The sequence below is a fragment of the Oncorhynchus kisutch genome, linkage group LG24 (genome assembly GCF_002021735.2).
Source record: "Oncorhynchus kisutch isolate 150728-3 linkage group LG24, Okis_V2, whole genome shotgun sequence".
Taxonomy (NCBI): domain Eukaryota; kingdom Metazoa; phylum Chordata; class Actinopteri; order Salmoniformes; family Salmonidae; genus Oncorhynchus; species Oncorhynchus kisutch.
Window position 1 is genome coordinate 17,502,306 of NC_034197.2, and position 23,567 is coordinate 17,525,872.

The 23,567-nt window shown below is 44.1% G+C and overlaps 1 protein-coding gene across 1 annotated transcript in view; it reads left to right on the forward strand.

The window, feature by feature from the left end:
• Positions 1 to 23,567, forward strand: part of LOC109869125 (UHRF1-binding protein 1-like) — a 51,133-nt gene that overhangs the window by 13,365 nt on the left and 14,201 nt on the right. The window contains exons 2-8 of the mRNA XM_020459018.2: positions 6,082 to 6,244; positions 9,679 to 9,717; positions 9,911 to 10,002; positions 10,174 to 10,363; positions 18,274 to 18,414; positions 18,616 to 18,786; positions 18,985 to 19,168. Coding sequence (XP_020314607.1) covers positions 6,082 to 6,244; positions 9,679 to 9,717; positions 9,911 to 10,002; positions 10,174 to 10,363; positions 18,274 to 18,414; positions 18,616 to 18,786; positions 18,985 to 19,168 — 980 coding nt within the window. The remainder of the gene's footprint in view (positions 1 to 6,081; positions 6,245 to 9,678; positions 9,718 to 9,910; positions 10,003 to 10,173; positions 10,364 to 18,273; positions 18,415 to 18,615; positions 18,787 to 18,984; positions 19,169 to 23,567) is intronic.

Sequence of the window (23,567 nt, forward strand, 5' to 3'; positions counted from 1 at the left end):
TGATTAGCTCCTGTCTGAGTGGACTAATCCATTGTGAGGCCCTGGCGGATGGCACAGTCCATCACTCTAAGACATGTGCTACTAAAATTCTATATGGTTATATTACGTAAGAACAATGGTGCAACACTAATAAAAATAATATTTTATAACAAATGCGCATTCTCCTGTGTTGGATAGTGGTCACTGTCCGCGGTTCTGAAACACCTCAGTGCGCTATTGAATTGGCGCCTTTTCCTAGACAACGTTGCTTTGTGTATAGAAGTTAACCAGCATATTGGTGTTGAGAACAATGAGGCAGCTGCAGAATGAGGAGACGAGAAAAACAGCCCTTTTCTTATTGTCTAAGAAAAGTGAGCAGAGCGGAAACCTCAACTTAATTAGGTCTATAATCAAAAGCCTAACTGTTAAATGTGCCTGGCTTTATGACCTTTTGAGTGTTTTAATAGCCTACTGATTCCTTGAGCAGTAAGCCTCACCCAACTACAGTGACTTCCAAAAGTATTCACCCACCTTGGCATTTGTCCTATTTCATTGCATTACAACCTGTAATTTAAATGGATTTTCATTTCGATTTCATTTAACTTTTTTGGGATAGGGGGCAGTATTCGGAAGTTAGGATGACTGAGGTGCCCAAAGTAAACTGCCTGTTACTCAGGCCCAGAAGCTAGGATATGCATATAATTGGTAGATTTGTATAGAAAACACTAAAGTTTCCAAAACTGTTAAAATAATGTCTGAGTATAACAGAACTGATATGGTACGCGAAAACCTGAGGAAAATCCATCCAGGAAGTGGGATATTTTTTATGTGGGTACTTTTATATTGAATGCCTATACAGTATGTAATGGGTTAGGACCCAGATTGCAGTTCCTATGGCTTCCACTAGATGTCAACAGTCTTTAGACATTGTTTCAGGCTTGTTTTCTGAAAAATGTTTTGTAAGTGGACTGTAGAAGGAAGCAGAGCTGGTTTGCGCGCGTGACCGATTGCGCGCTCTTCGTTGTTTTTCCTTTCTATTGAATACGTTATTGTCCAGTTGAAATATTATAGATTATTTAGACAATAGACAACCTGAAGATTAATTATAAACATCGTTTGACATGTTTCGACGAACTTTACTGGTACTATTAGGATGTATTCGTCTGCACGTTGTGACCGTCTTTGAGCCATGGATTACTGAACAAAACGCGCGGTTTTAATGTTGTACAGAAAGGTTGGGCCCAACTAGTCAAGCAGTATGTTAAGTGGGGGAGTATCATAGATTTGAAGTACAGTTTTGCTACCTCTGTAGTCAAACAATTTCGTATAAATCGGAAATTAGCTAGGTTGAATTTGGTTATCTGAATTACCTTTTTCACATGCTTTTTAAAAGAGAGTATGAATCAAGTATGATGCCATGGTACTTAAAATCAGATACCACCTGGAGCTTCTCCCCTGACACAGACATCTGGCTCAGTAGCATCTGTTGCCCTCTTTGTGAAGAACATGCCAACAGTTTTTTTCACATTGAGATGCAAACACGAGTCACTGAGCCACTTTGTAACCTGGACCATTACAGTAGTGAGTTCTTGTGCAGCTTGTGGTTTGCTCTTTGCATGCACATATATCACTGTATCATCTGCATACATTTGAACTTCAGACCTAGTACAGACAGAAGGCAGATCATTAATGTACAGGCTGAACAGGAGGGGCCCCAGTATTGACCCTTGGGGCACGCCCACATCATAGCTACGAGTGGGCGACAGCTCATAGCTTACTCTGACACACTGAGTTCTGCCTTCAAGGTTTGATTTCATCCATCTCAAGGCATCGGGGGAAAAGTTGAACTTGGACAATCTCATGGTTAACAGTATCAAAAGCCTTCCTTAGGTCCAGAAACACAGCCCCAACAATGTCCCCTTTGTCCCTCTTGAACTTCACATTTTCCAGAAGAAAGCAGTTGGCCGTTTCTGTGGAGTGTTTCGCTCTGAAGCCAAACTGCATGGAGTGTAAGTGGTAGGCATGTTGTGTAAATTAAATTATACAAACCCCCCAAAAACAACAAAATAGGAAAAATGCCAAGGGGGTGAATACTTTCGCAAGGCACTGTACAGTTGTGGCCAAAATTTGAGAATGACACAAATATACATTTCCACAAAGTTTGCTGCTTCAGTGTCTTCAGATATTTTTGTCAGATGTTACTATGGAAGTCTGAAGTATAATTACAAGCATTTCATAAGTGTCAAAAGCTTTTATTGACAATTACATTAATTAAGTTGATGCAAAGAGTCAATATTTGCAGTGTTGACCCTTCTTTTTTCAAGACCTCTGCAATCCGCCCTGGCATGCTGTCAATTAACTTCTGGGCCACACTGACTGATGGCAGCCCATTCTTGCATAATCCATGCTTGGAGTTTGTCAGAATTTGTGAGTTTTTGTTTGTCCACCCGCCTCTTGAGGATTGACCACAAGTTTTTAATGGGATTAAGGTCTGGGGAGATTCCTGGCCATGGACCCAAAATATTTATATTTTGTTCGCCGAACCACTTAGTTATCACTTTTGCCTTATGGCAAGGTGCTCCATCATCCTGGAAAAGGCATTGTTCATCACCAAACTCTTCCTTGATGGTTGGGAGAAGTTGCTCTCGGAGGATGTGTTGGTACCATTCTTTATTCATGGCTGTGTTCTTAGGCAAAATTGTGAGTGAGCCCACTCCCTTGACTGAGAAGCAACCCCACACATGAATGGTCTCAGGATGCTTTACTGTTGGCATGACACAGGACTGATGGTGGCGCTTACCTTGTCTTCTACCTTTTGCAGAATATCAGTCTGTCCCTGATGTTTTTCTTGGAGAGAAGTGGCTTCTTTGCTGCCCTTCTTGACACCAGGCCATCCTCCAAAAGTCTTTGCCTCACTGTGTGTGCAGATGCACTCGCACCTGCCTGCTGCCATTCCTGAGCGAGCTCTGTACTGGTGGTGCCGCGATCCCACAGCTGAATTAGCTTTAGGAGATGGTCCTTGTGCTTGCTGGACTTTCTTGGGCGCCTTGAAGCCTTCTTCACAACAATTGAACCGCTCTCCTTGAAGTTCTTGATGATCCGATAAATGGTTGATTTAGGTGCAATCCTACTGGCAGCAATATCCTTGCCTGTGAAGCCCTTTTTGTGCAAAGCAATGATGATGGCACGTGTTTCCTTGCAGGTAACCATGGTTGACAGAGGAAGAACAATGATTCCAAGCACCACCTTCCTTTTGAAGCTTTCAGTCTGTACTTCTACACCTGCATTGCTTGCTGTTTGGGGTTTTAGGCTGGGTTTCTGTACGACAATTTGTGGCATCAGCTGATGTAAGAAGGGTTATATAATTAAATTTGATTTGATTTGTTATTCGAACTCAGTCAGCATGACAGAGTGATCTCCAGCCTTATCATCGTCAACATTCACACCTGTGTTAATGAGAGAATCACGGACATGATGTCAGCTGGTCCTTTTGTGGCAGGGCTGAAATGCAGTGGAAATGTTTTTTGGGGTATTCAGTTCATGGCAAAGAGGGACTTTGCAATTAATTGCAATTCATCTGATCACTCTTCATAACATTCTGGAGTATATGCAAATTGCCATCATACAAATTGAGGCAGCAGACTTTGTGAAAATTAATATTTGTGTCATTCTCAAAACTTTTGGCCACGACTGTACATGTCAAGTAAACAATTTCACAAATGTGTCTGTTTTTAATCTTTGCTTTGCTTTAATAAAGACTTTACACTTTTTTCATTAGAACAGCCTCTCTGGTATTAATTATAATTTATTTAGTGTTTACACTGTTCCAAGTTGTTTGAAATTATATTTATTATAATAATAATAACGCTCCTTTTTCTTGATCTCCTTATTGTTATTATTACTATTATTATGGTCATCCTCATGATAATATGTAATGTCATTATCAGTAGTAGGCTTAGTATAGCAGCCTTGTATAACCACCAGCTGTAAGCCTAAGAGCGTATCCTGTTCAGTCTTAATACCATAACAAACTTAGGACTGACTATATTTCAACACTTATATAGGCTACTGTGTCAGTCAATCATTCATTTGTTTGTTATCACACAGCATGCGAGTCATTCATGATTTAAAATGCAATCAAGTGTTTTACTTTGAAATTTAAAATAAAGCAAGCCTCGAATAATTAGCTTAAACAATAAATAAACTGTTCAATTTCGCATTACTTTATTTATTAAACAGTGTACGTAAAGCATCAGACGAGCTCAGTGAATATAGTTGATTTGTTTAAAACATCGGCTGTGTCCATATATGTAAAAATATTTCAATTGATCAAAAGAACAAACAGATTTTTTTGTCGGGGTCAGCCCTAATGTGGAGCATAAATTACAATTACACCAGAAACACCACCTAATTTCTTATGAGATTTCAGGATGGTTAGCTGAATAGTAAAAACATGTTTTATCATGGGAGAGTGGAAGGGAGTGTAGTGTGGCCAAATGTTTTTATTCATGTAAGTTACGCTGTTCTGCAAAATCATCCTGTTGTCCCCCATTTGGGTATTTTAAATGTGGACACCCTTGAGCCGACCCCAAAACATGTCCGAGGAGAGATCGAATCGTCTCCAAATTGGGTTGGGTCTGTATCTGACCCAAATGGATTCAAGATATTTAAAAAAAAATCAGCTTTATTGCCGCACAATCCAGGTCAATTGTTTTGACTAGCCTGGCAGAAAATGCATGTACAGTGCCTTGCGAAAGTATTCGGCCCCCTTGAACTTTGCGACCTTTTGCCACATTTCAGGCTTCAAACATGAAGATATAAAACTGTATTTTTTTGTGAGGAATCAACAACAAGTGGGACACAATCATGAAGTGGAACGACATTTATTGGATATTTCAAACTTTTTTAACAAATCAAAAACTGAAAAATTGGGCGTGCAAAATTATTCAGCCCCTTTACTTTCAGTGCAGCAAGGTGTCATAGCTGACACCCCATTCTTTCTGCAGACATCTTTGAATCAGAATTCAGAGCAGATATGTAACCGTTTCTGGAAAACGCGGTCGCATAAAAAACCTGAGGGAGATTTTACTTCAATTCTGTTACCAAACTTTGCATCTGCACAGTTCTTCCAGTAAATGAGTTAATTGTATGGTTTGTTAAACTTTTTAAAGTTAGAAATCTATCAAAGCATAATACAATTTCCGTGGAATTGCCCTACAGCTGACGACTGATAACCGGCATGTTCCTGTGCTGGCAGGCTAATTCAAATCTTGTTGGTCTTCGGTTGATGCTCTGTTATACTGGTATCTCAGCTTTCCAAATGTAGCCCTCTCATTAATAAAGTCAGGCTGTTGGAACTTGCTATATACCAAAAGCTGCACTTGGCTTACTAGGCTACTGGACGAGCCCCTGACATCATCTTGAACCAGTGTTTCACTTGTCTCAGTAGCATTACAATTTGTTAACCAGAGAGTGGACTGGTGAGTCAGACCTCTCGTGTATTGTCATTTATCTCTGTTACCACCAGCCAAAACCCAAGCAACACCAGCCTTTGTGTTGGGGTCTGAAATGTCAGGTTTTAGTTTTAATGAGTGTGCAATAAAAGGTCATAATTGTCAGTCATGGTGAGTGTGGTAGATTGGAACACTTAACTGGTCTGTTTGTTGCCACATAATGGTAATCATCGTTTCAGAAAACGTTACAGCTAGCCTACTCCTCACCACCGCCGTTTCACTGTGTGGTTTTGCTCTGGCAAATGGCTCAGCAGTTAATTTTAATCTGTAGTGGAGCGTAAGGTCAATGAAGCCAGATGGAGAGCTATGGTGGGACTCTGGCCAAGACACTGACTGTTACTACAGCCTGGGATTCAATTAGACCTACAGCATGAACCTCACAATTACATCTCACTGCCAAAAGCCGACCTTGGTCAGACTAGCATCTCATTTCAATCACAGTGTCTCACATAGCTTCCTAAACCTTGTAAACCACACAAACATATGTAGAAATTGGTGAATGCAGCAATATGTCTGGTTTACGTCACACACGCAACACACATCTCAGTGGTTTCCTTAACTAACCTCTCTCCCATTCCTTTGTATGAAGGTTCACCAAGAACCTGTCCCCAGACAAGATCAACCTCAGCACGCTGAAGGGCGAGGGTCAGCTGTCCAACCTGGAGCTGGATGAGGAGGTGCTGCAGAACATGCTGGACCTTCCCACCTGGTTGGCTGTCACCCGGGTCTACTGCAACAAGGCTGCAATTAGGGTGAGACAACTGTGTTCTTCTGATAATAAACCATGTCAAATCCATGTCAGTCTTTCCCTAGGGCTGTGGCGGTCATGACATTTTGTCATTTTGTGGCGGTTATTGTCATGCAAAATACTGCCGGTCTCACTGTAATTGACCATTAATGAACATAAACACGTTTAGAATCTCCAGGCCTCCACACTAGATGTCAACCGATTATGATTTTTCAATGCCGATACCGATTATTGGAGGATCAAAAAAAGCCGATAGCGATTAAATCGACCAATTTTTATATATGTGTGTGTGTAATAAATGACAACAACAATACTGAATGTACAATGAACACTTTTATTTTAACTTAATATAATACATAAATAAAATCTATTTAATCTCAAATAAATAGTGCAAAAACAGTGTTGGAGAAGAAAGTAAAAGTGCAATATGTGCCATGCAAAAAAAGCTAGAGTTTAAGTTCCTTGCTCAGAACATAAAAGCTGGTGGTTCCTTTTAACATGAGTCTTCAATATTCCCAGGTAAGAAGTTTTAGGTTGTAGTTATTATATGACTATTTCTCTCTATACCATTTGTATTTCATATACCTTTGACTATTGGATGTTCTAATAGGCACTTTAGTATTGCCAGCCTAATCTTGGGAGTTGATAGGCTTGAAGTCATTAACAGCGCTGTGCATCCCAGCATTGCTAAGAGCTGCTGTTTGAATGAATGCTTATGACCCTGCTGCTGCCTTCCACCGCTCAATCATATACTTAATTATAACATAGTAAACACACAGAAAGGAGAAAAGGCAAAGCAGGAAAAACCGCTGGTAGGCTTGGACATACAAGACAAACTGGCACAGAGAGACAGGAAACACAGGGATAAATACACTGGGGAAAACAAGCGACAACTGGAGGGGGTGGAGACAATAACGAGGACAGGTGAAACAGATCAGCGTGTGACAATCCCCCCAGGGGCGCCACCTGGCGTCCTAACTGGTTGTCCAGGGTGTCGGCGGTGAAAGTTGGCGATGAGGGCTGGATCCAGGATGTCTCTAGCAGGAGCCCAGCACCTCCACCGGGGCAAAACCCTCCCAGTCAACCAGGTACTGGAAACCCCTGCTCCATGGTCACCTAGGAGACATCTCACCCTGTATGCCGGGGGGGGGGGGGGGGGGACAGAAGACAAAAGAACTGAGACACAGGTTTAATTCTAGACACAGGGAACGTAGGGTGAATATGGAGGGTACGGGGTAGCAAGAGATGGACAGCAGTGGAACTCAGGTGATGGGAAAGGGACCAATAAAATGGGGGCACAGCTTGCGGTACTCTACCCGAAGGGGCAGGTCCTGTGTGGACAGCCATGCCATCTGCCCAATGCGGTAGCGGGGAGCTGGGATCCAGCGACGGTCCGCCTGTTGACGATACCTGGAGTTGGTCTGTGGAGGCTCGAGCACTTCGAAAGGGGAGAGTCCCGTGTCAGAACTGGGAAGAGTGTTCTGGGCATACTCCACCCAGACCAGTTGACGGCTCCAGGTAGTGGGGTTGGTTGAGACCAGGCACCTTAAGGTGGTGTCCAGGTCTTGGTTGGCTCCCTCCAACTGACCGTTAGTTCGGGGATGGAATCCGGATGACAGGCTGGCCGACGACCCAATAAGGGTGCAGAATGTCTTCCAGAACTGAAACGAGAACCCCGATCGGAGACCATGTCTACCGGGAGTCCATGGATCCGGAAGACATGCTGCACCATAAGCTGGGCCGCCTCCTTGGCAGAAGGTAGTTTGGGGAGAGGGATGGAATGGGCAGCCTTGGAGAACTGGTCGACTACCGTCAGAATGACAGTGTTGCCATCAGCCCAGTGACAAAGTCCAGAGATATGAGACCAGGGACGATGAGGAACCGGTAGTGGCTGCAGGAGGCCTGAAGGAGCTTGCCGTGGAGTCTTGTTTTGAGCATACACTGTTCATGCGGTGACAAAGGCAGAGACGTCAGGGACCATTGTGGGCCACCAGAAATGTTGTTGAAGGCAGGCTAGTGTATGACAGGTCAGCCTGGAGGAATGAGCCCATTCCAGGACCCGGGACCGGACTGGATTAGGACTGGATTAGGGACAAACAGCCGGTCCAGGCTGGGAGCGTTGTGCCTCACGGACCAGGTTCTCAATAACCCAATCCACAGTGGCAGCAAGGCATGAGGTAGGGAGAATGGTTTCAGAGGTCAAGGGTGTGGCAGAGGAACTTTATAGACAGAAGGGCGTCAGGCTTCACATTCTTAGACCCTGGGCGGTAGGAGATGGTGAAATTAAATCTGGTGAACAGGAGGGCCCACCGGGCCTGCCTCGAGTTGAGGCGCTTGGCTGTACGGAGATTTTCCAGGTTATGGTTGGTCTAGATCAGGAATGGCTGTTCTGCTCCTTCCAGCCAGTGCGTCCACTCTTCCAACACCGTCTTCATCTCCTGGAGTTCTCGGTTGCCAACATTGTAGTTTCTTTCAGAAGGATTGAGACGATGGGACAGGAAGGCACAGGGATGAAGCTTCTGGTCCTGGGCAGATCGCTGGGACAGGATAGCCCCCACTCCAACATCTGAAGCATCAACTTCCACCACAAATTGACGCGAGGGCTCCGGATGGATGAGGATGGGTGCTGTTGTGAACCGATGCTTCAGGTCCACAAAGACTTTGTCGACAGGTGGAGACACACAGATATCATTGCATGCGTGATAGAAGAGCACAATATGTACTCAAAATATTTTTACCATGCTGCGGACACTCTTCGGCTCGGCAAACAAAACTATAAGAAAGATGGTGGGGCGTCAGTGGCACTGAATCCCCCTACTGCGGATTCAATCTTTAAGGTCATAATTTGCAGGCCAAAGGAAGATTAACGTGAAAGCAGTAAAGCACTGCCAGGCAAAACCTATGGTGAGCGGTTTGACAAGACCATGTTATTGTGGTTTCACCGTGTAGCCTTTAGCTCCATCAATGAAAGCCACAGAGGGCATAAGCTTCCCATGCTCCCTGGTAGCAGTCCAGAGATAAGCAGCACTGTTGTCTGATAACACTGAGATCAATGCACGTGTCTCTAGACCCACTGCTATCTCAAGGAAACAGAGTGAGAAACAGCGTGGAAGAACACAAAAGGTCAGAGGCTAGCAACAGCACCGGCCACAGCCCTGAATAGATCAGCCTGTTTAGGGAGATGTGGACTAGATCCGAGGAGATGAGCTCTGTGTGGGTTGCCTCTGTAGGGCCCTGGTGTCCCTTTTATCTTCAGTATTACTAGTTTGAAGCCAGTCTAGGTCAGATATTAGTCTGTAAGGAGAGGTCTAAAAGCACAAGCCTCAGTGTTTCTTGGTGTAAGCTCTCTTTTGCACAGTGAATGATAAACATTCCAGTAGAACAGTGCTGAGGAAAGTGTCTGTGCATGACTGGTCCCTGCTGTTTTGTCTCCCTTAGATACAGTGGACAAAGTTGAAGACCAGCCCCATTTGCCTGGTATGAATTCTGCCCTTTGTTCTATTCCTCCATGAGTTTGTTGACTTTTCTCTTTTTCTTTCTCTCGCTCTCCATCTGTCCCTCTCCCTTTCTTTCTCTTGTAACAGATTGTATTGGTTTCATGTTGTTATACTGCTATCAGGGTGTGGCCTCAGGCTATAGCCTACAATGTTGACCCATGGTATCCTTGCAGTTCCTGGACAAAGTAGAAGTGGAGATGAGAACATGTGAGGAGCCCCGTGCCCCAAATGGCCCCTCCCCTATTGCCATCACTGCTGGCCAGAGGTACGCCTTATCTGTTCTCTGTTTGGAACCTTTTGAGGGATTTTACTGTTCATGCTCTTTACCAGTGAAAGGATAGGTACATAGTTATCTGCAATTGTTCATATGTTGTTAGTAATAATGTGATAAAGTCTACATTCTCATCAAATGTTCTATTCCTATGTCTTTCTGCAGTGAGTATGGCTTTGCTGAGAAGGTGGTGGAGGGTATGTCAGTCATCATCAACTCTATCACCATCAAGGTGCAGTCCCGTGCCTTCCACGCCTCCTTTGAGCTCTGGCAGCTCCAGGGTAACAGTCTCAACCCAAAATGGCAGAAGACTGACCTCCGCTACACCCGCATCACGGACCCAAAAAGAGGAGAGGTACGCTCATATGATTTAATTAACACGGTTATATTGCCTTTATGTATATACCCCCCCTGTGTTCACCTTCCTTCCTGTCAAGCCACAGTATATATTGTACAGCATGTCCAGATTACATGATACAGTTAGTACAGCATGTCCAGGTTACATGGTACAGCATGTCCAGGTTACATGGTACATCATGTCCAGGTTACATGGTACAGTTAATACAGCATGTCCAGATTACATGATACAGTTAGTACAGCATGTCCAGATTACATGATACAGCATGTCCAGGTTACGTGGTACAGTTAGTACAGCATGTCCAGGTTACATGGTACAGCATGTCCAGGATACATGGTACAGTTAGTACAGCATGTCCAGGTTTCATGATACAGTTAGTACAGCATGTCCAGGTTACATGGTACAGCATGTCCAGGATACATGATACAGTTAGTACAGCATGTCCAGGTTACACGGTACAGTTAGTACAGCATGTCCAGGTTACATGGTACAGCATGTCCAGGTTACGTGGTACAGTTAGTACAGCATGTCCAGGTTACATGGTACAGTTAGTACAGCCTGTCCAGGTTACATGGTACAGTTAGTACAGCATGTCCAGGATACATGGTACAGTTAGTACAGCATGTCCAGGATACATGGTACAGTTAGTACAGCATGTCCATGTTACATGGTACAGTTAGTACAGCATGTCCATGTTACATGATACAGTTAGTACAGCATGTCCAGGTTACATGGTACAGTTAGTACAGCATGTCCATGTTACATGATACAGTCAGTACAGCATGTCCATGTTACATGGTACAGCATGTCCAGGTTACATGATACAGTTAGTACAGCATGTCCAGGTTACATGGTACAGCATGTCCAGGTTACATGATACAGTTAGTACAGCATGTCCAGGTTACGTGGTACAGCATGTCCAGGTTACATGGTACAGTTAGTACAGCATGTCCAGGTTACATGATACAGTTAGTACAGCATGTCCAGGATACATGATACAGTTAGTACAGCATGTCTAGGTTACACGGTACAGTTAGGACATTATGTCCAGGTTACATGGTACAGTTAGTACAGCATGTCCAGGTTACATGATACAGTTAGTACAGCATGTCCAGGTTACATGATACAGTTAGTACAGCATGTCTAGGTTACACGGTACAGTTAGGACATTATGTCCAGGTTACATGGTACAGTTAGTACAGCATGTCCAGGTTACATGGTACAGTTAGTACAGCATGTCCAGGTTACACGGTACAGCATGTCCAGGTTACATGATACAGTTAGTACAGCATGTCCAGGTAACATGATACAGTTAGTACAGCATGTCCAGGTTACATGGTACAGTTAGTACAGCATGTCCAGGTTACATGGTACAGCATGCCCAGGTTACATGGTACAGTTAGTACAGCATGTCCAGGTTACATGGTACAGCATGTCCAGGTTACATGGTACAGTTAGTACAGCATGTCCAGGTTACATGGTACAGCATGTCCAGGTTACATGGTACAGTTAGTACAGCATGTCCAGGTTACATGGTACAGCATGTCCAGGTTACATGGTACAGTTAGTACAGCATGTCCAGGTTACATGGTACAGCATGTCCAGGTTACATGGTACAGTTAGTACAGCATGTCCAGGTTACATGGTACAGCATGTCCAGGTTACATGGTACAGCATGCCAGGTTACACAGTACAGTTAGTACAGCATGTCCAGGTTACATGGTACAGCATGTCCAGGATACATGGTACAGTTAGTACAGCATGTCCAGGTTACATGGTACAGCATGTCCAGGTTACATGGTACAGCATGTCCAGGTTACATGGTACAGCATGTCCAGGTTACATGGTACAGCATGTCCAGGTTACAAGGTACAGTTAGTACAGCATGTCCAGGTTACATGGTACAGCATGTCCAGGTTACATGGTACAGTTAGTGCAGCATGTCCAGGTGACATGGTACAGCATGTCCAGGTTACACAGTACAGTTAGTACAGCATGTCCAGGTTACATGGTACAGTTAGTACAGCATGTCCAGGTTACATGGTACAGCATGTCCAGGTTACATGGTACAGCATGTCCAGGTTACATGGTACAGCATGTCCAGGTTACATGGTACAGTTAGTACAGCATGTCCAGGTTACATGGTACAGCATGTCCAGGTTACATGGTACAGTTAGTACAGCATGTCCAGGTTACATGGTACAGCATGTCCAGGTTACATGGTACAGTTAGTACAGCATGTCCAGGTTACATGGTACAGTTAGTACAGCATGTCCAGGTTACATGGTACAGCATGCCCAGGTTACATGGTACAGTTAGTACAGCATGTCCAGGTTACATTGTACAGCATGTCCAGGTTACATGGTACAGTTAGTACAGCATGTCCAGGTTACATGGTACAGTTAGTACAGCATGTCCAGGTTACATGGTACAGCATGTCCAGGTTACGTGGTACAGTTAGTACAGCATGTCCAGGTTACATGGTACAGCATGTCCAGGTTACATGGTACAGTTAGTACAGCATGTCCAGGTTACATGGTACAGCATGTCCAGGTTACATGGTATAGCATGCCAGGTTACACAGTACAGTTAGTACAGCATGTCCAGGTTACATGGTACAGCATGTCCAGGATACATGGTACAGTTAGTACAGCATGTCCAGGTTACATGGTACAGCATGTCCAGGTTACATGGTACAGCATGCCAGGTTACACAGTACAGTTAGTACAGCATGTCCAGGTTACATGGTACAGTATGTCCAGGTTACATGGTACAGCATGACCAGGTTACATGGTACAGCATGTCCAGGTTACATGGTACAGCATGTCCAGGTTACATGGTACAGCATGTCCAGGTTACATGGTACAGTTAGTACAGCATGTCCAGGATACATGGTACAGCATGTCCAGGTTACATGGTACAGCATGTCCAGGTTACATGGTACAGCATGTCCAGGTTACATGGTACAGCATGTCCAGGTTACATGGTACAGTTAGTACAGCATGTCCAGGTTACATGGTACAGCATGTCCAGGTTACATGGTACAGCATGTCCAGGTTACATGGTACAGCATGTCCAGGTTACGTGGTACAGTTAGTACAGCATGTCCAGGTTACATGGTACAGTTAGTACAGCCTGTCCAGGTTACATGGTACAGTTAGTACAGCCTGTCCAGGTTACATGGTACAATTAGTACAGCATGTCCAGGATACATGGTACAGTTAGTACAGCATGTCCAGGATACATGGTACAGTTAGTACAGCATGTCCATGTTACATGGTACAGTTAGTACAGCATGTCCATGTTACATGATGCAGTTAGTACAGCATGTCCAGGTTACATGGTACAGCATGTCCAGGTTACATGATACAGTTAGTACAGCATGTCCAGGTTACGTGGTACAGCATGTCCAGGTTACATGATACAGTTAGTACAGCATGTCCAGGTTACATGGTACAGCATGTCCAGGTTACACAGTACAGTTAGTACAGCATGTCCAGGTTACATGGTACAGTTAGTACAGCATGCCCAGGTTACATGATACAGTTAGTACAGCATGTCCAGGATACATGATACAGTTAGGACATTATGTCCAGGTTACATGATACAGTTAGTACAGCATGTCCAGGTTACATGATACAGTTAGTACAGCATGTCTAGGTTACACGGTACAGTTAGGACATTATGTCCAGGTTACATGGTACAGTTAGTACAGCATGTCCAGGTTACATGGTACAGTTAGTACAGCATGTCCAGGTTACACGGTACAGCATGTCCAGGTTACATGATACAGTTAGTACAGCATGTCCAGGTTACATGATACAGTTAGTACAGCATGTCCAGGTAACATGATACAGTTAGTACAGCATGTCCAGGTTACATGGTACAGCATGCCCAGGTTACATGGTACAGTTAGTACAGCATGTCCATGTTACATGGTACAGCATGTCCAGGTTACATGGTACAGTTAGTACAGCATGTCCAGGTTACATGGTACAGCATTTCCAGGTTACATGGTACAGTTAGTACAGCATGTCCAGGTTACATGATACAGTTAGTACAGCATGTCCAGGTTACATGGTACAGCATGTCCAGGTTACGTGGTACAGTTAGTACAGCATGTCCAGGTTACATGGTACAGCATGTCCAGGTTACATGGTACAGTTAGTACAGCATGTCCAGGTTACATGGTACAGCATGCCAGGTTACACAGTACAGTTAGTACAGCATGTCCAGGTTACATGGTACAGCATGTCCAGGATACATGGTACAGTTAGTACAGCATGTCCAGGTTACATGGTACAGCATGTCCAGGTTACATGGTACAGCATGTCCAGGTTACATGGTACAGTTAGTACAGCATGTCCAGGTTACATGGTACAGTATGTCCAGGTTACATGGTACAGCATGTCCAGGTTACATGGTACAGTTAGTACAGCATGTCCAGGTTACATGGTACAGTATGTCCAGGTTACATGGTACAGCATGTCCAGGTTACATGGTACAGCATGTCCAGGTTACATGGTACAGTTAGTACAGCATGTCCAGGTTACATGGTACAGTATGTCCAGGTTACATGGTACAGCATGTCCAGGTTACATGGTACAGCATGTCCAGGTTACATGGTACAGCATGTCCAAGTTACATGGTACAGTTAGTACAGCATGTCCAGGTTACATGATACAGCATGTCCAGGTTACATGGTACAGTTAGTACAGCATGTCCAGGTTACATGGTACAGTATGTCCAGGTTACATGGTACAGCATGTCCAGGTTACATGGTACAGCATGTCCAGGTTACATGGTACAGCATGTCCAAGTTACATGGTACAGTTAGTACAGCATGTCCAGGTTACATGGTACAGTTAGTACAGCATGTCCAGGTTACATGATACAGCATGTCCAGGTTACATGGTACAGCATGTCCAGGTTACACAGTACAGTTAGTACAGCATGTCCAGGTTACATGATACAGCATGTCCAGGTTACATGGTACAGCATGTCCAGGTTACACAGTACAGTTAGTACAGCATGTCCAGGTTACATGGTACAGCATGTCCAGGTTACATGATACAGCATGTCCAGGTTACATGGTACAGCATGTCCAGGTTACACAGTACAGTTAGTACAGCATGTCCAGGTTACATGATACAGCATGTCCAGGTTACATGGTACAGCATGTCCAGGTTACACAGTACAGTTAGTACAGCATGTCCAGGTTACATGGTACAGCATGTCCAGGTTACATGGTACAGTTAGTACAGCATGTCCAGGTTACATGGTACAGTATGTCCAGGTTACATGGTACAGCATGTCCAGGTTACATGGTACAGCATGTCCAGGTTACATGGTACAGCATGTCCAAGTTACATGGTACAGTTAGTACAGCATGTCCAGGTTACATGATACAGCATGTCCAGGTTACATGGTACAGCATGTCCAAGTTACATGGTACAGTTAGTACAGCATGTCCAGGTTACATGATACAGCATGTCCAGGTTACATGGTACAGCATGTCCAGGTTACACAGTACAGTTAGTACAGCATGTCCAGGTTACATGGTACAGTTAGTACAGCATGTCCAGGTTACATGATACAGCATGTCCAGGTTACATGGTACAGCATGTCCAGGTTACACAGTACAGTTAGTACAGCATGTCCAGGTTACATGGTACAGTTAGTACAGCATGTCCAGGTTACATGGTACAGCATGTCCAGGTTACATGGTACAGCATGTCCAGGTTACATGGTACAGCATGTCCAGGTTACATGGTACAGCATGTCCAGGTTACATGGTACAGCATGTCCAGGTTACATGGTACAGTTAGTACAGCATGTCCAGGTTACATGGTACAGCATGTCCAGGTTACATGGTACAGCATGTCCAGGATACATGGTACATGGTACAGCATGTCCAGGTTACATGGTACAGTTAGTACAGCATGTCCAGGATACACGGTACAGCATGTCCAGGATACATGGTACAGCATGTCCAGGTTACATGGTACAGCATGTCCAGGTTACATGGTACATCATGTCCAGGTTACATGGTACAGTTAGTACAGCATGTCCAGGATACATGGTACAGCATGTCCAGGTTACATGGTACAGTTAGTACAGCATGTCCAGGATACATGGTACAGCATGTCCAGGATACATGGTACAGCATGTCCAGGTTACATGGTACAGCATGTCCAGGTTACACAGTACAGTTAGTACAGCATGTCCAGGTTACATGGTACAGCATGTCCAGGTTACATGGTACAGTTAGTACAGCATGTCCAGGTTACATGGTACAGTATGTCCAGGTTACATGGTACAGCATGTCCAGGTTACATGGTACAGCATGTCCAGGTTACATGGTACAGCATGTCCAAGTTACATGGTACAGTTAGTACAGCATGTCCAGGTTACATGATACAGCATGTCCAGGTTACATGGTACAGCATGTCCAAGTTACATGGTACAGTTAGTACAGCATGTCCAGGTTACATGATACAGCATGTCCAGGTTACATGGTACAGCATGTCCAGGTTACACAGTACAGTTAGTACAGCATGTCCAGGTTACATGGTACAGTTAGTACAGCATGTCCAGGTTACATGATACAGCATGTCCAGGTTACATGGTACAGCATGTCCAGGTTACACAGTACAGTTAGTACAGCATGTCCAGGTTACATGGTACAGCATGTCCAGGTTACATGGTACAGTTAGTACAGCATGTCCAGGTTACATGGTACAGCATGTCCAGGTTACATGGTACAGCATGTCCAGGTTACATGGTACAGCATGTCCAGGTTACATGGTACAGCATGTCCAGGTTACATGGTACAGTTAGTACAGCATGTCCAGGTTACATGGTACAGCATGTCCAGGTTACATGGTACAGCATGTCCAGGATACATGGTACAGCATGTCCAGGTTACATGGTACAGCATGTCCAGGTTACATGGTACAGTTAGTACAGCATGTCCAGGATACACGGTACAGCATGTCCAGGATACATGGTACAGCATGTCCAGGTTACATGGTACAGCATGTCCAGGTTACATGGTACATCATGTCCAGGTTACATGGTACAGTTAGTACAGCATGTCCAGGATACATGGTACAGCATGTCCAGGTTACATGGTACAGTTAGTACAGCATGTCCAGGATACATGGTACAGCATGTCCAGGATACATGGTACAGCATGTCCAGGTTACATGGTACAGCATGTCCAGGTTACATGGTCCAGCATGTCCAGGTTACATGGTACAGCATGTCCAGGTTACATGGTACAGCATGTCCAGGTTACATGGTACAGCATGTCCAGGTTACATGGTACAGTTAGTACAGCATGTCCAGGATACATGGTACAGCATGTCCAGGATACATGGTACAGCATGTCCAGGTTACATGGTACAGCATGTCCAGGTTACATGGTACAGCATGTCCAGGTTACATGGTACAGTTAGTACAGCATGTCCAGGATACATGGTACAGCATGTCCAGGATACATGGTACAGCATGTCCAGGTTACATGGTACAGCATGTCCAGGTTACATGGTACAGCATGTCCAGGTTACATGGTACAGCATGTCCAGGTTACATGGTACAGTTAGTACAGCATGTCCAGGATACATGGTACAGCATGTCCAGGATACATGGTACAGCATGTCCAGGATACATGGTACAGCATGTCCAGGTTACACAGTACAGTTAGATTTTTTTGCCCCTCTAAATGAGATCCAGTAATCAAGTTATCAGGAAATGCATATGCGTAAGCCTCAGAGATTACCTCTTTTACATGGTCTCCCTGTTTGTCTCGTAAAGACAAAGATTGTTTGGCCAGTTTACTTCAGGCTCCTCCTACACACTGGTTCCCTAATATGTATATTGTGTCTGTCTGTCCAACCTCCCAGGTGTTGACGTTTAAGGAGATCAACTGGCAGAGTCTGCGTATCGAGGCCGATGCCATAGAGAGTGAGGACCAGGACCTGAACAGTACCCCACTACGCCTCATCACCAACCAGGGACGCATCCGCATTGCCTTGAAGCGCAGGGTAAGACTGGGCCATGGGGGTGGGGTTTTCTTGATGTGACTTTTCCCCAACAACTTCCCCATGTTACAGTTTCTCAAATGCAACTGTTCTCATGGTGTATCATACGTAAATAAACAAACAACATTGTGTCATTGACTAAGCAGTAAAATGATTGTCTTTTGACGACTAACCAGGTTTCTCCTCTCTTTAATCATACCCCAGCTGAAGGACTGTAACGTGCTGGCCTCTAAGCTACTCTTCATCCTGGATGACCTGCTGTGGGTGCTGACGGACTCTCAGCTCAAAGCTGTCATCCACTACGCCAAGTCCCTGAGCGAGGCTATGGAGAAGTCTGCCCAGCAGAGGAAGAGCATGGCCGCAAAGTCCCTACAGGTACCATCCTTCTGCCTTCCTCTTATGTGTTAGAAACAGTACAGAGTCTGCAGCCCACACTTATATTGTACTGCAGTTCAAGTCTAACTATATTACTGAACTGCTGTCTATCTACTCACTCAAACATTTTGTATAGATATTATAATAGCCTGTGTACTAATTGCAGTCTTATTGTTGATATTATTCTCTCTGTGTTAGACTGCACCACCTTCCCCTGGTATACACGCTCTATGGACAAACCCTCCACCCTCTCCCAGTGGTGGAGTCCCCAGTACCCTGGACCAGTACTTTGATCAACACAATGTCAAAGAGTCCTCCTACCACACCTTCATCTCTCGTCTAGACCTGCACATATGCAACGACAGTTCCTCAGCAGACCCCGGTTAGTCCCACAGACACCCCAAAGATATGTCATGCACAGAATTAGACTATAACCTATGCCCCTCAAACTCATCTCTGGACCTTGAAGCCAGTTCTACTGTGTGTTTTCATTGTTGCCCTCTAATCAGGGACTGATTTAGAACTGGGACACCAGGTGGGTGCAATTAATTATCAGGTAGAACAGAAAACCAGCAGGCTCCAGACCTAGCCCTGACCTATGACCTTTAGCTTTTCTGCATGAAGTGATCTTATCTCTCATTTCGGGTTGTCTTTAATTTAGCCAATTAGTGGGTGAAAACACGCTTTGGTAATGAAATTGCATTTCCTATTGTTATAAAATAAAAATGTGATGCTGCTTCTCGCAGCGACTTTTGAGGATTTTACATGTTGGTGTGGTCAAATCAAACTTTATTTGTCACATGCGCTTACTACAACAAGTGTAGACTTTACCGTAAAATACTTACTTACAAGCCCTTAACCAATAGTGCAGTTCAAGAAGAAGAAAATATTTACCAAGTAGACTAAAATAAAAAGTAATAATAAAAAGTAACACAATAAGAATAACAATAACGAGGCTATATTCAGTGGGCACCGGTACTGAGTCAGTATGCGGGGGTACAGGCTAGTTGAGGTAATCTGTACATGTAGGTGGGGGCGAAGTGACTATGCATAGGTAACAAACAAACAGCGAGTCGCAGCAGTGTACAAAAGGGAGGGGGGTCAATGTAAATTGTCCGGTGGCGATTTAATGAATTGTTCAGCAGTCTTACGGCTTAGCGGTGGAAGCTGTTGAGAAGCCTTTTGATCCTAGTCTTGGCACTCAGGTATTGGTGGTCTTCTGCAAAGTTGTTTCCACGGGTGGCAAAAAGCTAAATTAAAATGACACAAGCTGAATTAAATGCAAAAGGCTTTGAAAATAAACAGCTTGCAGTACGTTCAGTGCGCCCGTGACATTTCAGATATCAAGAGATATCTATATAGGGAAAGCCTATACTAAAATATTAAAATACTACATTTCATTTCTCTAAATCAATAACGGTCTTACCTCTATATTGTTTTATGTCCTCCGGATTGGATAAGATGACTAATTCAACGGTGAGCCTGTCAGTTTGCCTTAATTCTCTCACAGCATCCAGCCTAGCTGCCCTTTTCCAGATTGTTGACCACTTTTTTTTCTCTGGCCTCCATTGATTTAGTCACCCTAATATTGGCCATCCTGCTAGGGTAAAAATAAACTCCAATAACATTTGAACAGATTATGATAGAGCAGGGGCTCCCAAACTTTTTTGTCCCACGACCCCAACCATGTGAAAATAATAATGTAATTAACAGCCAATGTTAACTTTTTTATTTGGTGCTATTGCAGTCAATTGAAAAAAATCTAACAGTATTTTGGATTGTCTTCTCAAGTCACCATCGCATACTTTTAATGTGGGGCTGTATGACAGTCGATTGCAAATAAGGCTAATATAATGTCTCTTATCTCACCACCGCTAATGAGATGGGTGTGCTTGATGCATGTTGCGTCGGAGCTTCTCAAAATCAGGGGGCGTGGTTGACAGTGTGCACCTCCTTTCTGCTGTCACATCCAACCTGGATCGATATTTGGTTTTAATGCAGACGAGAGCACTGAATCCAGTTTCACACAGATATGAGCTGGTGAAGGGTAGCCTACCATGAGTTTTATGGTGTTTTCAAGACAACTGGGAACTCAAAAAATACGAGATCAAATCATGACGTCAGTGATCTTCAGGTCGGAATGTCCGAGCTCTAGAAAGAGGCCTGAGTTCCCGAGATGGAATTCGGAGTTGGATGACTGTTGAAAAATATTTTCCCAGTCGGAGCTTGTTTCTTTCAAAGTTCACAGTTGTCTTGAACGCGCTGAAGTTGGAAGTCAGAGATTTCAGAATTCCCTGTTGTTTTGAACGCGGCATTAATGCGCAGATGGAGACGGCAGGGTATTCCCTTTGAGTCAGGAACCAAAACTCCTCCGTAGTGACCCGTGAATGCAATGTCTGCAGCATTCGGTCACACATGACAGCTCGACCAGCTGTTCCATTTCACTTACCGCCATGTCGACTGAGCCAGGATCACAGTCAAACGGATTGGGTAGTAGGTCCCAAAGTGTTCTTCCAAGCGTTGGATGTGAGCAGTCACCACTTGTGTGGGACACTCACTGATGCTGTTTTCTGTTATTTTCTTTCAATACAGAAAGTCAACCAAGTCTGTATTTTTTACATCCTTTGTGAATGACAACAGTTCCTCTCTCAATGTGAAAAATGTTTCCAACACTGCCCCTGGATAACCACTAAGCCTCGGTTTGAAATAGGAGACACATTCATAACTAGAGTGCAGAGGCCTGCCCGCCGTCCCGGCATAGAGCCTCATCTGTGCAAAAGCCCACCATTCGACCCCATATGGAATCTGTTTTTCGTCAATATAGCCACGCAGCACACTGAACATCCCCTATGCCGTTTCATGCTCGGGAATCGTAAGACAGAACATTATGTCCTCATGAATAGCTTCCCCCGACATGTATAGCAAACAAAAGTCAATGCATTGGCATCTCTGCCCTCACAGCTGATGGCCATTTGGAGCGCATAATCTCTCCGTATCCCAGTCTGCTGTCCCCACATGCTTCAAGATGGCCACCATTGTTCCTGTACCCAAGAAAGCTAAGGTAACTGAACTAAATTACGATCTCCCTGTAGCACTCACTTCTGTCATCATGAAGTGCTTTGAGAGACTAGTCAAGGATCATATCACCTCTACCTTACCTCTACCTTACCTTACCTCTACTAGACCCACTTCAGTTTGCTTACTGCCCCAATAGATCCACAAACGATGCCATCGCACTGCACAATGCCCTATCCTATCTGGACTAGAGGAATACCTATGTAAGAATGCTGTTGATTGACTATAGCTCGGCATTTAACACCATAGTACCATCCAAGCACATCATCAGTACTCCCTGTTCACCCATGATTGCGTGGCCACGCACGCCTCCAACTCAATCAAGTTTGCAGACGACACAACAGTAGTAGGCTTGATTACTCACAATGACGAGACAGCCTACAGGGAGGAGGCTCTGGGAGTGTGGTGCCAGGAAAATTACCTCTCACTCAACGTCAACAAAACAAAGGGGATGATCGTAGACTTCAGGAAACAGCAGAGGGAGCAACCCCCTATCCACATCGACGGAACCACAGTGGAGGTGGAAAGCTTCAAGTTTCTACACATCACTGACAAACTGAAATGGTCCAACCACAAATACGGTGTGGCGAAGAAGGCGCAACAGCGCCTCTTCAACCTCAGGAGGCTGAAGAAATTTGTCGAGGCACCTAATTTTGGAGAAATGTCCTCTGGTCTGATGAAATAAAAATAGAACTGTTTGGCCATAATGACCATCGTTATGTTTGGAGGAAAAAGGGGGAGGTTTGCAAGCCGAAGAACACAATCCCAACCGCGAAGCACGGGGGTGGCAGCATCATGTTGTGGGGGTGTTTTGCTGCAGGAAGGACTGGTGTACTTCACAAAATTGATGGCATCATGAGGGAGGAAATTATGTGGATATATTGAAGCAACAGCTCAAGACATTGGTCAGGAAGTTAAAGCTTGGTCGCAAATGGGTCTTCCAAATGGACAATGACCCCAAGAATACTTCCGAAGTAGTGGCAAAATTGCTTAAGGACAACAAAGTCAAGGTATTGGAGTGGCCATCACAAAGCCCTGACTTCAACCCCATAGAAAATGTGTGGGCAGAACTGAAAAAGCGTGTGCGAGCAAGGAGGCCTACTCAGTTACACCAGCTCTGTCAGGAGGAATGGGCCAAAATTCAACCAACTTATTGTGGGAAGCTTATGGAAGGCTACCTGAAACATTTGACCCAAAATAAACCATTTTAAGGCAATGCTACCAAATACTAATTGAGTATATGTAAACTTCTGACCCACTGGGAATGTGATGAAAGAAATAAAAGCTGAAATAAATCACTCTCTACTATTATTCTGACATTTCACATTCTTAAAATAAAGTGATTATCCTAACTGACCTAAAACAGGGAATTTTTACTGGGATTAAATGTCAGGACTAAAATGTATTTAAATGTATTTGGCTAAAGTGTATGTAAACTTCCAACTTCAACTGTACATACACTTTAAATCATTGGCCACTTTAATAAATGGAACACTAGTCACTTTAATAATGTTTACATATTTTGCATTTCTCATCTCATATGTATATACTATATTCTATTCTACGGTGTCTTAGTTTATTCCGCTCTGGCATTGCTCGTCCATATATTTATATATTCTTAATTCCATTCCTTTACTTAGATTTGTGTGTGTTGTTGTGAAATGGTTAGATATGACTTGTTAAATATTACTGCACTGTACTGTTGG